This window comes from Crinia signifera, chromosome 1 (genome assembly GCF_055691185.1).
Source record: "Crinia signifera chromosome 1, ASM5569118v1, whole genome shotgun sequence".
NCBI lineage: Eukaryota > Metazoa > Chordata > Amphibia > Anura > Myobatrachidae > Crinia > Crinia signifera.
The window spans coordinates 371,630,577-371,644,402 of record NC_139217.1 but is presented as its reverse complement, the minus strand read 5'-3'; the positions used below and the strand labels follow the sequence as shown (position 1 = coordinate 371,644,402).

General features: G+C 44.1%; 1 protein-coding gene across 2 annotated transcripts in view; it reads left to right on the top strand.

Moving 5' to 3' along the window:
- ABCB9 (ATP binding cassette subfamily B member 9) overlaps window positions 1–9,120 on the top strand; it is a 73,701-nt gene extending 64,581 nt beyond the window's left edge. The window contains exons 10-11 of one of the 2 annotated variants that reach the window (XM_083151100.1): window positions 2,033–2,169; window positions 6,882–9,120. In XM_083151100.1, the coding sequence (XP_083007226.1) occupies window positions 2,033–2,169; window positions 6,882–7,139 (395 nt within the window). In that variant the 3' untranslated portion in view covers window positions 7,140–9,120. The remainder of the gene's footprint in view (window positions 1–2,032; window positions 2,170–6,881) is intronic. The other variant, XM_083151090.1, reaches the window with a different exon arrangement.
- The last annotated feature ends 4,706 nt before the right edge of the window (window positions 9,121–13,826 follow it).

Genomic DNA, 13,826 nt, shown 5'->3' with positions numbered 1-13,826 from the left:
AAACAACCGTATCCCGTTGCATTTGAGTGCCAGGTTGTTTTACCGATCCCAGCGGAAAAGCTCATGTGTCGACCTATTGTTCATGTCATTTCAATGCATGTTGAGCAATAGCAGTTGACCTAGTTACCTAATATATGACAACCCATCTACTCTGTTTTTAATCCTGCTCTTGGAGGTGAAAAGAACATTTAAGTTTGCATACATACACCTTTTGTCCACTCGGCCGTTTATTTACTAGGATGGGCGTTCTATTGAACATAGGATATTGCACATAGCAACCAATCAGAATCTGCTTTATTTAGCACCTAATCATTTATTTAGCGCCTTCTAGAAGATAATAGTTAGAATCTGATTGGTTGTCAATAGCAACATCCCATCTTCAATAGAACACCCGTCTTAGTAAATAAACCCTTCGGTGTATACCTCATTCCAGTTTTGGTAACTTTCCTGGTAAAAACGTAATATACAACGTTTTGTGGCTTTCTGGGGCCATAGATAAATGGGTATTGTGATACTATAATGAGGCCATTGCACTCCTGCCTAATGCCAGTTTAGTACTATCCGATCTTTTCTTTGTTTTATTACAATGATTGTATTTATGACATTGGATTTTATAAGAAGCACATTTCTGCATCAGTCTACATGAACAGTGCAAAAGGTAACTTATATAAAGTACTGTATGTGATGGCTCTCTGCAGCTGTACAAATCACAGTGTCATTTGGAAAAAGAAGCTCTATATGGTATCTTATTAAAGCTCAATTTATTATCTCGTCAGGCTTGTCAAAGTGTACTGTTTGCATGTAGGTGCAGTACATGTAGGTAACTTCACTTCATCTGACATTTACTAGGTGTGCAGATTTTCTCCAATTCCTCTCCCATGTAGGAACAAACTATTCCAACTAACGTAGTTGCTGCAACTTTAACACGTAATGAAGAAACAACATATATTAGTTTAACCTTTCCAGGTCACATCAGTCCCCATCACTGTTTAGCTCTGCTTCATCTCTGCTGTCCTGCCCCCCCCCCCCCCCCCCAATCTGGCCGATGGAGCAACGATGTCTAAATCAACAATGACTTGGTCGACCAATAATGGTTGACTGTGACTAGTTAGATGCTTAAAAATGGTCAGCATACACTAGACACAAGCAAAAGGTTGACATGAACATGGTTGACACTGACAACATCGACTCAAGTTTTTCATGATTTTTTTTTTTTTAACCAACTTGTTCATACTTTTACCATCCCAGTGGACATAGAGGAAGAATAAAATAGTGTGACAGCGCAGCGATGCACCACATCTGAAGCATGGCGAGAGCAGCGAGCCATGTAAGCGGACGCAGTTCCCTAATACAGTGCCATGTCAACATAGACGCGAAAAACCCATTTCATCATTTTCACTGTTGACCATGTTCCTGTTGACTTTTTGCTTGTGTTGATTTTCTGTTACTGTCGATCTAGACGCTGCCATCTATTTATAGGCATCTAAGTAGTCGCAATCGACCATTAGTGGTCAACTAAGTCATTGTCAATCTAGACATCGCTTATTTTCTATACCAGGCATTCCCAACCACGGTCCTCAAGGCACACCAACAGTGCAGGTTTTGTAGATATCCAGGCTTAAGCACAGGTGACTTAATTAGTATCTGAGGGATTCTGATTAAACCATCTGTGCTGAAGCCTGGATATCACGAAAAGCTGCACTGTTGGTGTGCCTTGAGGACCGTGGTTGGGAATGCCTGTTCTATACCATAGCCCTCCAGTGGCTGGTCCTCTCAGAAAGCTGCCCTGTCTCTCGAGCAGTGGGACCTAGCATATATGTTGAGGAGATAAGGCAGCCTTAATCAATTTTGATGTAGGACTACTCGAACTTCCTAGTTTGCAGAATGAATTTGACCGAAATAAAAATCTTGTTTCTCAAGATCTATAGTATTTAGAATTATTATAAGTTAATCATTGCAGAGTTCATACTGTACAGAACAAAAGTCACATATTGTATGTATTTGAAATGGTACATTATTCTTTCTCATTCAGAAACAGGAGAGAAGGGAGCCCAGCTTTCAGGGGGTCAGAAGCAGAGAGTGGCTATTGCGAGGTCACTGATCCGAAACCCTAGGGTGCTGATATTGGATGAAGCCACCAGTGCACTAGATGCAGAGAGTGAACATGCTGTAAGTTGCAATTCATTTACAGTTGTTTCACCATAATTCAGTAGTGAAAATGAACAGATGATTAGATTCAGGAAAAACTTACTATCATTATTATTTTAGAGACTATACTTAAAGTTCATAGTAGCCACATACAACTTGCCACAATAACACAGATCTGGTTGTCAGGAGACAAGAAGTATCTGAAATACTTAGACAAGAACCAGATTGTGATGTCTAGAAGTGGTCCAAAGAAGAACAAACAGTGAATCAGCAACAGGGTCATGGGATCCATAGTCATATTGATATAAGTGGGGAGTGAAGGATAGCCCATCTGGCCTGACCCCACAGAAGCATATATTGCTGAAAAAAATAAAGTTAATGTTGGCTTTGATAGAGAGGTGTCAAGATACACAGTGCTGCACAGCTTGCTGTGTATGGGGCTGCGTAACCGCAGACCAGTCAGAGTGCCCATTCTGACCCCTGTCCGCCACCAAAAGCTCCTACAATGGGCACTTGAGCATCAGAACTGGAGCACAAATCAGTGGCAGTGACTTGGCTCAGTGATATTCCATGATGGCAGTGGCCTCTATCAGCAGGATAATGAACAATGCCACACTGCAAAAATTTTAAGGAATGATTGTGGAATGTGACAGAGTTCAAGGTGTTGGCCTCTAATTTCTTTAGATCTCAATCCTATTGCCCGTCCATTGGTCGAATGGGCAGTGTGCGGCGGGGTCCGTTCTGCGAATGGGAAGTTAGCGGTGGGCTTCCAGCGGCGGATGGGAACTAGTAATGCTACCAGTTCCCATTCGCAGCAGGGACCCCGCCGCTGACTTCCCATTTGCCTCCCCAGCAATGCATGTATCCCGCTGCCCGGATCCCCGCACGCTGGCAAGTACCAGGGGAGGGGGGGAGCACTGCCAAGTACCAGGAGGGAGGGGGGGGAGCGCTGCCAAATACCAGGGGAGGGGGTTAGCGCTGCCAAGTACCAGAGGAGGGGAGCGCTGCCAAGTACCAGGGGAGGGGGTGGGAGTGCTACCAAGTACCAGGGAATGGGTGAAAACGGGTTCAATGTGAAAGGTACAAAAACGGTTAATTAACCAGTAATATACCATTTACAACATGCAATGTGAAAGGGTTTTAACTTGCTCTGACCCGTTTTAAGAAACGTTTAAAAAAACGAGTCAAAGCAGGTTTTGCTGTGTGAAAGCAGAATTAATGTTTTCCAGATCTCCTCACAGAATCACAAGTAGATGAATTAGCTCCACCTGTGGATCTTTTAAAATGTGTTAGTGAGTAATGAGTGCCCCTGTGCAGCAGCTAGGTTGTCTGGAAAATGTGAACTGTTGGTAGCTCTTGAGGACTGGAGTTGGGTACCACTGGGTTAAACAAAGCCAGAGTCATAAAGCTAGCCAAGGGTAGCAGAAATAGTCAAAGACAAGGTCAAATTCGAGGAAATCTGACTGTTAAAAAGCCAAGGTCAAATTCCATGAAATCCAGTGGTAACAGTGCAGCTACATTACAACACAGATCACAACAGGTCCACAAGGACACTGATTTACTACATTAGATACCCAAAACTGGACGGATTGGCTGTAGCCAGGAAGTGGGGAGATGGAAAACTTATAGGGGTTTATTTACTAAGATGGGAGTTTTATTGAAGATAGGGATGTAGCTAGGGGCAACCATTTAGATTATATTATCTTCTAGAAGGTGCTATTAAAGAAGTAGAAACTGATTGGTTGCCTATAGTAACATCCCATCTTCAATAGTTCCATCTTAGTAACTAAACCCCATAGGGTCTATTTGTGAGAGTAGATTAAAGTAATAAAGAACAAGTACCTGTGTATCTTGGTGAAGCCATGTTTCACTGTAGGTTGGATGAAATGTAGATTTAAAAAGGGTTTATACAAACTGAAAAGCATCCTCATATCAATAGACCATGCACAGCAAGCTGCCTGGTGTGAGCGAGCCGGCTGATCCTGTGCGACTCTGCTAAAGTCAGGCGTGATTTTTTTTTTTTTAGATTATACAAAAGCAGACTCTGCTGACTAAAATGATATTCGGCATGCCTTGAGTCTGTGTGCGACTGTGGCTGTATTATCTGCACATGAAATTCTATGTTACAGTGTTTTCCAGGAAATAAGTAAGGTCTGCATGTACATTTTAGTTGCATACAGATGCAAATAGAAGCATTTTTTGGGGGGAAATGCACAAAATGACGCCCGACATTAGTAAAGGCGCTCACAACACAACTGCTGTTTAACATGACTGTAGCAATGATGTAAATTGCAGCATAAAAATTAAGCTATTTAGCATTTTTTGGACTATATGCAGAAGCAGGTAGTTTTTACCCTGGGATTTTTTTAGGTGCACAGTTGCTTGTTAACTTTTTTTTTTTTTTTTTGCTGTACTCCCAGCTCAAAGTCAAGCCCATATCTAATGGTCAAGTACTCCTGAGCTGGATATAATCAACTGTTGTGGCTCAACTGGCAAAACACATGCCTACAATGCAACATGTCAGAAGATCAAATCCCGCAGGGAAAATCGACATCCCTTCTAGTGTGAATGTGACAGTTTTACTGTACAGCAGGGTTGCCGACCCTCCCGGAATTTCCGGGAGTCTCCCGAAAATCGGGACCCCCTCCCGGCCCCCCGGAAGGGTGGGCAACCCTCCCGGATTCAGGGGGGTCCCCCGGATCGCGGCATTAAAATGCCGCAATCATCGGGTCTCAGAGGAGGGGGTGGAGCTAAAACAGCACAATCGCGTCATTTTAGCCCCGCCCCCTCCACTGAGATCCGTGAATTCGGTGTTTTGCCATCATGGGGGCGGGGCTTAGTGATATCACTCTTAAGCCCCACCCCTGAGTGCCTGCTGAACCCCTCCTCTCCGGGCTTCTCCCTGAGAGGAGAATAATAAAGTCGGCAACCCTGCTGTACAGATGTTTTGTTTTTTTTAATGAAAAAATCTGCCCTTTACGGACATTTCACAAGCTGGAATATCTGCTTAAAACATGATTATAATCCATAAAAAAAACTATCTTGTGTGATTTTACTATATTTTATTTGAAGTTTTTCTGGTGTCTTGAAAGATGTACAATGTAGGTAGTGAGAAAAAGTCATTGTTGGGAAGTTTCAGTCAATTGCGGCCAATACGCAAGCCAAATAATGCTGTTTACCTCTACTAATACTCAGCGCTTAAACACAATAAATGGCATTTTCTGACTGAATTGTGAGCACATTGCTGAGGTAACGCCACTGTTACTACTACGTAAGGCACTAGTTAACACAGATTTCTCCTCACACCCTCTGAGGAGAGTGAAAGCAGAAATACTGTAGCTAGTCACAGGTTTACCATGCGACCAACTGAATATCTCTTCACCCTGGCACTGGGTACATCACTGTACTAGGAATTGAATTCCCCTCATGTTTTTATTATTGTACATAAAAGCAAATCATTTTTTCCATTGTGTTTGTGGAGTTTTACAAAGAAAACCTATTTTATTATTCTGAAAATAAACATTTATATGAAAAGAGTTTTCATTTATCTGAATGCAGCTGCTCCTGTGGGTTCATAGCGGTTTATTTACTAAGATGAATTCTATTGACGATGAGATGTTGCCCGTAGCAACAAATCAGAATCTACTTCTTATTTAGCACCTTCTAGACCCGACCTGTCCAACCTGCAGCCCTCCAGCTGTTTTAAAACGACACATCCCAGCATGCCCTGCCACACTCTTGCTCTTAGAAAATGCTAAAACTGTGGCAGGGCATGCTGGGATGTGTAGTTTCACAACAGCTGGAGGGCCGCAGGTTGGACAGGCCTGTTCTAGACAATAATCCATTCTGTTTGGTTGCCCACAACAACATCCCATCTTCAATAGAGCTCCCATCTTAGTAAATAAACCCCATATAATTTAAATGTGACTTTGTTTATTTATTAAGTTCCTTATATAGCGCACACAGGTTCCGCAGCGCTTTACAGAGAATAGTTGACCATTCACATTAGTCCCTGCCCCAGAGGTGCTTACAATCTATATTCCCTACCACACGCACACACACACAGACTAGAATGTTGGAAGCCAATTAACCTATCTGTATATTTTTGGATTGTGGGAGGAAACCGGAGTAACCCGGAGGAAACCCACGCAAGCACGGGGAGAATATACAAACTCTGCACAGTTAGGTGGGAATAGAACCCATGACCTCAGTGCTGTGAGGCAGTAATGCTGACCATAACACCATCCGTGCTGCCATTGTGAGTTTCTTGCATGCATCGTCTGCTTTAGTCCCCATGAGCCTATCACCAATGCAGACGATTCCAAACTAGACAACGCTTCATCGCTCCGGATTAGGTTCTGTTTCACCAACTGTATAAATACTATTAGAAAATACAGGATTTCCATAGTAACAAGCTGGCTTTGTGTAGATTGCCTTGGTACAAATGCGATAGGAAACATGTAAAATGTGTGGTAGACAGTTAATTTTCCCACAAACCTATTACTGTATAAATATAATGTTTTTGGTTGATGACTTACATGGATATCTTGTATAGTTATAACATAAAAGCTCCTTTTCAGATACTGTCTATTTATGCATGCCTTTCCCAGACACCCAGAGGTGTTACATTCCCAGTACCGATAATCATAAATAAACATGAGGAACTGGTGTTCAGAGAGTTTTATCACATATGAACAGCGCATAAGTAACTGTTAATTATTCATCCCTTACAGATCCAGCAGGCGATGAATAGCGATCTGCAGGGACGAACAACACTCATTATAGCACACAGGCTGAGCACTGTGGAGAAAGCACATAACATCATTGTATTAGACAAAGGCAGCGTGGTGCAGCAGGGCAGTCACAGAGAGCTGATGGAGGAAGGCGGACTTTATTCGCAGCTTGTAAAGCGTCAAGTCTTCGAGCTTGCAGCAGAAGAAGACGATCACACAAGGTCACCATATGTTTCTGGCACAGATGAGCTGGCCTAGGACGCTTAGATCTACACATTATAAGTAACTTCTTCTATGAAAACTACTGAAAATATAAAGATCTGACACAATGTCAAAGACAAAAATGGTTGACAAATTTCATAGCCTGCAGTACATAACAGGCCCGATACAAAGGTGGACGCAGTACTGATGCCACACACAAGCGTCTGAGTTTTACAGTGCATGCATCCCAGATGCCTGGGCACGGAGGTGCAGAAAGCGGTTGTGTTCAAAGTCAATCAAACAGGACAACACAGACGGAGAATCTGCTCTCTATCTCTGCATCTATTACATTTGCCCCACCTGCAGTGCACATATTTTTTTTTTAGAACAACCTGCAATCAGCTCTGAACTTCAGACGCTGAAAGTGTATCTCTTAGTTGTTCAAAAATATGACACGGCCTTAGCATAAAGACACAACAGCATCCGTCTCTGAATTAGGTCCATTGTGTATTGTTACTCTGTACTAGATGTAGAGTGTTGCATGTGGATGTGAGGCCGCCCGCATGAAACAACACCCCCCCCTCCCCCCACTCGCCAAGTTCCCAGATCGGCCACAAATGGATGTTTTAAACATCCATTCGCAGCCTTGGGTGTGAGGGCAAAATCTTTCGATGGTCCCCGGCCGTAGAATGATTTCTCCATTGCTTGCAGCTTACATTTGCGAGCGCCCTGTGCGGGAAGCAGGTGGGCAGCCAGCTTCCTGCCCCTGATGTCACGGATGAATTACCATAGGAATGCCCAGCGTTTTCATGGGGATGCCCATGGGAAAGCCCATGAAAACCTGGGCATTCCTATGGCTGCGACCCTTCACCACCGCCTCACGCCCCCTGCCCACGCTGCTAGGTGAGAACGGGACAGCATAAATATGCAAACGCAGATGCTCAACATCGCGTAAGCGCAGGGGTGCGTGTCAGTTAGAATAACTCCCATTGTGTGGTCCAAAGCTAATCATATTGGTCCACTTCCATACATTATTTCTACATCCATGAAAATGGATTCAATTATTTCTTTAATAGTTTAATCCCATATAGGGGTTGCTCCTATTAATTGCAAAGGGTGCAAGGTGCTGTTGCCACAGCATTTAAACTCCAGCAATGGCACCTGATCTGGCACCCTTTGCAGAATGATTTCAGTCCAAATTCGCTGAGAATGAATCACTGCCCTATGGTGCAGTTAGCGCATCTCTGAAAATTAGGGCCGCTCTAAAGTGTGGCCACCACCACAATGATTTGCACCTGCAGTTTAATTGCAGTTACAGGTTCGACCCCATATACTGTATGAGCAGCCTATAAAATGTAATTGACAAAAAGTGTTTCACATGAACCATTCACTGGCCGTGTGCAGTGAATGGATGCCTTTGTGTTGGCGTGCCTCTATGCAAATAGGAAATGGTGCTGAAAGATAGCACCAATTACAGGGAACAGAAAAAATGACATTAATAAGCACTTTACCTCTAGCAGCACTAAAGGAGCCCATACACGGTCCGTTGTGTATGGCTCCGTTCTGTACTATGCGATGCGCGCTCCCGCGCATCACATAGTACGGTACAAAAAGTATGTGCTGCAATTTTGTACTAGCTATACATCGGATCGGATCGCAGTGCATGCACTAGGTATGCGATCCGATCCGATGTGTGCTGTTTAAGCACACAACGGATCCGATTAACGGACCGTGTATGGGGGGGGGGGGGGGATTAAGACGTATTTTGCACATCTCTGTGGTCTTTTAAAGGTATCCCCCTTAATGACTCTGTATGGCATATAAGCAATTTGTCTTTTGAAAAAGCCACAAGTAAATAAAATGCTTCTATTGACTGCAAAGAATAATTAAGCACGGAAGGGAGTACAGTACAGTAACCCCAAAGCAGTGTGTTTGAATATAATTGTGTCACACTACTAGATACAGTATGATGGATAAATGTCTTAAAAAAATAAACTGTCAAATATATTTTAAAAAAAATGTAAAGACACCTGTATTTTTATTCCTCGCAGTTTTTGCTAAGTCCCGCTTCTATAGCAGTTGGTTCACAATATAAGTTATGCAGGGTCAAACACAGGGGGGAGATGTAATAGGATGCAATTTTTAGTCATGTTCCAAAATCGCACTAAATTGAATGTTTTTAAATCAATACAAAATAAACGGTGTGGGGTCCCCCCCAGCATAATCAGCCCTGGGCTCATTGAATAAGTCCTGGTTTTAGAAAATTCAGGGGACAAAATCATAGGGGATCCCCAGGATTTCTAAAACCAGCACCAGGCTCAAGGGCCAGTCCTAGTTCCCAAAATACAGGGTACAAAATGAGTAGGGGGTCTCCCATATTTTGGCAACCAGCGCCAGGCCCAAACAGCCAGCAGGGTAATACCACAGCCGGGGGGAAACTATTGATACTAGTTCCTCCAGCCAAAGTATTCATCACTATGGCTGGTCAGCCTAGGCTGGGACCCTGGAGTGCAGTCCTTACCAATAAAGGGGTCACCCCCTCAAGAGTTAACCCTGCCCAGAGAACCACAAGTCCCAGCATGCAGGTGGTACTTGTAGTTCTACAACATTACAAATGTTGACCCAATTCTCCAGGCGGCTCACAGGAGAATTGAGTCTGACTTGTCCTTAGGACAACTCAGCCTAACGTATTGGGGCCTTAAGCCTTGTTACTAGTGATGACCACTCTGGGGCCACATCATAGATTTGGAGTGCTTTTTCAATATTTATCTTCTGATGTTAGTGTTTTCTACCATTCAATGCCAGATTTTTGATGGTAGTCGCCATTCATTTGTTTGAATTCAATGGCCATCTGATGTTTATATACAACTGAATTCGGCTGTGAGACATCAGGATTGCTGGGTGGCTTTTGCACATCTGTATAGGATTTATTTTGTTTATGTACAAATCATATGAATATCTTTTCTATCAAATTCTTTTGATGTGACAGTTACCTTTATTTATTGACAGTTTCTTATATAGTGCACACATATTCCACAGCGCTTTACACAATCTCATCAGTCCCTGCCCCAGTGGAGCTTACAATCTATACTCTCTAACACACACACACACACACACACACACACACACACGGCCTTATTTTGGTTCATTCTTTCTGACAAAATCCTTCTTAGATGGGCAAAACCATGTGCATTGCAGGTGGGGCAGATGTAACATGTGCAGAGGGAATTAGATTTGGGTGGGGTTTTACTTCAAAGTGAGATCTATATTGCAGTGTAAAAATAAAGCAGGCAATATTTTCCCTGCACAGAAACAAAATTACTCACCCAAATCTAATTCTCTCTGCACATGTTACATCTGCCCCCCCCTGCAGTGCACATGGTTTTGTCCATCTAAGAAGGATTTTGTCAGAAAGAATGAACCAAAATAAGGCCCACACAGACATTCTAGGGTTAATTTGTTGGGAGTCAATAAACCTACCAGTATATTTTTGGATTGTGGGAGGAAATCGGAGTACCCAGAGGAAGTTTTAGGAAAATATACAAACTCTGAAGTTAAGGCAATGGTGGGAATCGAACCCATGCCCTCAGTGCTGCGAGGAAGTAATGCTAACCATTACACCATCCATACTGCCATCACAACAAAAGTCTTGATGGCAGAAGCCTATCATTTGATAGTGGGCTACTGATGTCTAGGGATGGCCATCGACCATCGATGATTTGAAATCATTGATGGCTTATGTCCAATACTTTGCCATCGATGGTGAAGAACCAAATGGTTTCCCTCCATCGATGGCACGGCACAACAAACGTTTTGCTTTTGTTTTTTTAAAGTGCCGTGACAGGGAGCATAACTCCACTCCGACGCCCGTGAAGCCCCACTCCCATGTTTCGATTGGCCCACAGGCCATTCAGTCCGAATGACCACCGATAGATTAAAAACATTGATGGTCATCCAATAATTTAACAATATTCGTGGCCAGTTACACTATTGCCAACAATGGGCATCCCTACCGATCTCCATCTCTACTTCTTTTTTTTTTTATAAATTGAATTTTTATTGAGTTTTCAATAAAGTATAAACACATTAATAGCATCGAACAGTATGCATGTTAATAAAACAGAACAAAAACTGAAACAAAGAAAGAAAGGGAAAAATAAAAACATACAAAATATGGAATGGGAGGGGGTGGGGGGATACTCCAGACATTTGTAATCATAGGTTATATGGGTATAGAGAGGCGACTCTTATCAGTTACATGCTTCATAGGAGATTGGTTCTGTAAGGGGGTTCACCGATAAATAGGAGTCACAGGGTTTGGATAGTAAAATAGAGGGCCTGAGCTAATCAGCTTCCAATGTAATTGGACAAGTCTAGAGGTTGTGTTGATGACGGTTGGATTCTAGGGTTTGGTGTCGGCTTCCGGGAAAGCCAATACTCAGTCCATTTATACCATTTTATCAGAGGGTTCGAGGCTGATGAAGAATAGGTAATCCCAGCTATTTCGAATTCACAGTGCATTTGTACATCCGATTCGATCATATCTAAAGTTGGTACAAAGGGGGTGCGCCAATGTCGTGCTATCATGAGTTTCGTGGCCACCAAGACGTGGCCCATTACATAACGGTCATTGGTGGACATGTCGCCACGGTAAACATGGAGCATAGCTAATAATGGATTTGGGGTAATTGGAGAGTCCGTTAATTTAGATATGGTGTTGAAGACGGCCGTCCACAAGTTCAACAGAGCAGGACAAAGCCAAAATATATGAAGAAGTGTTCCCGTGTGGCCGCAATTGCGCCAGCATAGGTTAGAAGTAGAGGGCCAGATGGTGTGTAGCAACACTGGTGTCATATATAGTCGGTGGAGAAGTTTGTAGAAGTGTTCGGAGTGGGAAATGCATCTGGACAGGCTAAAGCATGTCCGAAAAACTGTGTTCCATTCATCCTCAGTCAGTGAGCATGCTAGGTCAGATTCCCATTTAATTGTGGATGGTAACTTATTAGGCATACTATGACTAATCAGTAAGGCATACCACCACGTTATGTTCCCTTTACTGTCAGAGGCGGTCAACTTATCTTGAAGGTATCTGGGCAACTTTGATATCTTATGGGGGGGTGGGGTGTTACTAGGGTTACCACCCGTCCGGGATTACTCCGGACAGTCCGGTAATTAAGCCGGGTGTCCGGAGTCCGGAGGGGTGGTGTTCCCGGACTATACAATGTCCGGGAACCGCGCTGCCACTAGTGACTAGAGGTGAGTCAGTGTGAGTGAGGAGTCGGGAGTGGGACACGGGAAGACGGCTGCTGCATGGACCTGGCTTGCTCACTGGCTATTTCAAATCTCACGGTTCATCAGCCAATCAGGAGTGGTGGCTCCTGATTGGCTGTCGGACCGCGAGATGGCGCGAGATGTGAAATAGCTAGTGAGCAAGCCAGGTCCGTGCAGCGCCTAGCTCCCCGTGTCCCGGCCGGCGCTCTGTTATAGCCTGCATGCCTGCCTGCCTGCCGATAACACTACACTCGTACACCGGATGCAGTGGCACCAACGATCAGCCCACCCACAGTCTCCCCCCGCACAGCCGGCAAGTGAGAGCGCTCCCTGGAAGCGCTCTATCGCAATACCGTCTGCCTAGAAGTTGCACCTTGTATAGCAGGTGGTCTATAGTGCCGGCGTGCAGGACCACTGGCAGCTCAGCACCTGGATGCAGACGGGACTGATCATGTTCCAAGGGATCGAGTCCAGCCCCAGCAAACCGTGTGAGAGAGCATTAAGGTACCGACTCCTATATTGGGGCAACTGGGACGCCAGACCCCCTTCCCAGGGCTCACGTGTAATCGGCATTATGTTGAAAATTTTTGGCGCGCGCCTACGGCGCGCACTGTCTGTGTTGTTCCGACTTTCCAAAATACCTTTTCATCCTAGCATATCGTGTAATGGGCATTGTGGTGTATGGCGTAACATGTAATGGGCATCAAGCTGTGTGGCATAACGTGTAATGGGCATTATGGCATGTGGCATACTATGGCATTTTGTATGCTATGTAATGGGTGTGTGACGTGTAATCGGCATTATGTTGAAATTTTTTGGCGCGCGCCTACGGCGCGCATTATCTGTATTGTTCCTAATTTTGTACAAATTTTGGGCATCACGGTGTGGGGCATAACGTGTAATGGGTATTACTGTGTATGATGTGTAACATGTAACTGTCATTATGGTATGCAAAATCAAGAATGAAATTGAAGCAAAGGTTAAAAAAAATTCAACATAAGGGGGTAAAAGGGCGGAGCTGGGGGTGGGCCATGGGCGGGACAGTGGGTGTGTCAAGGGGGTGGGCCAATGTCCGGGAATCTCTCAACAAAAAGGTGGTAACCCTAGGTGTTACTATAGAGCCAGTGTCTCAGTTGTAGGAATCCATCTCTACTTCTGTTGGTAGAGATGGTCATGGACCATTGAAGACCGATCATTAACTATGGTCGATGTAGAATGCTTTTGCCATCGATGGTGAGAGAAACAGATGATTTTCCTTCAACGATGGCACAGCATAACAAGTTCTCCCCCCACAAATTGATGGGACAACTTTCACGGTTGTCGGGGACGAAGGTGTTCTCCATACCTCCATCCCCGACAACCGGCGTGGGATAACTGCAAATTGTATTGTTATTACTGTCCTATCGTCTTAAGTTAAAAAGCACAAGATCACGTGCTGGTGTCACGCGTCATCCCCCGCACGCCGCTCCTCAT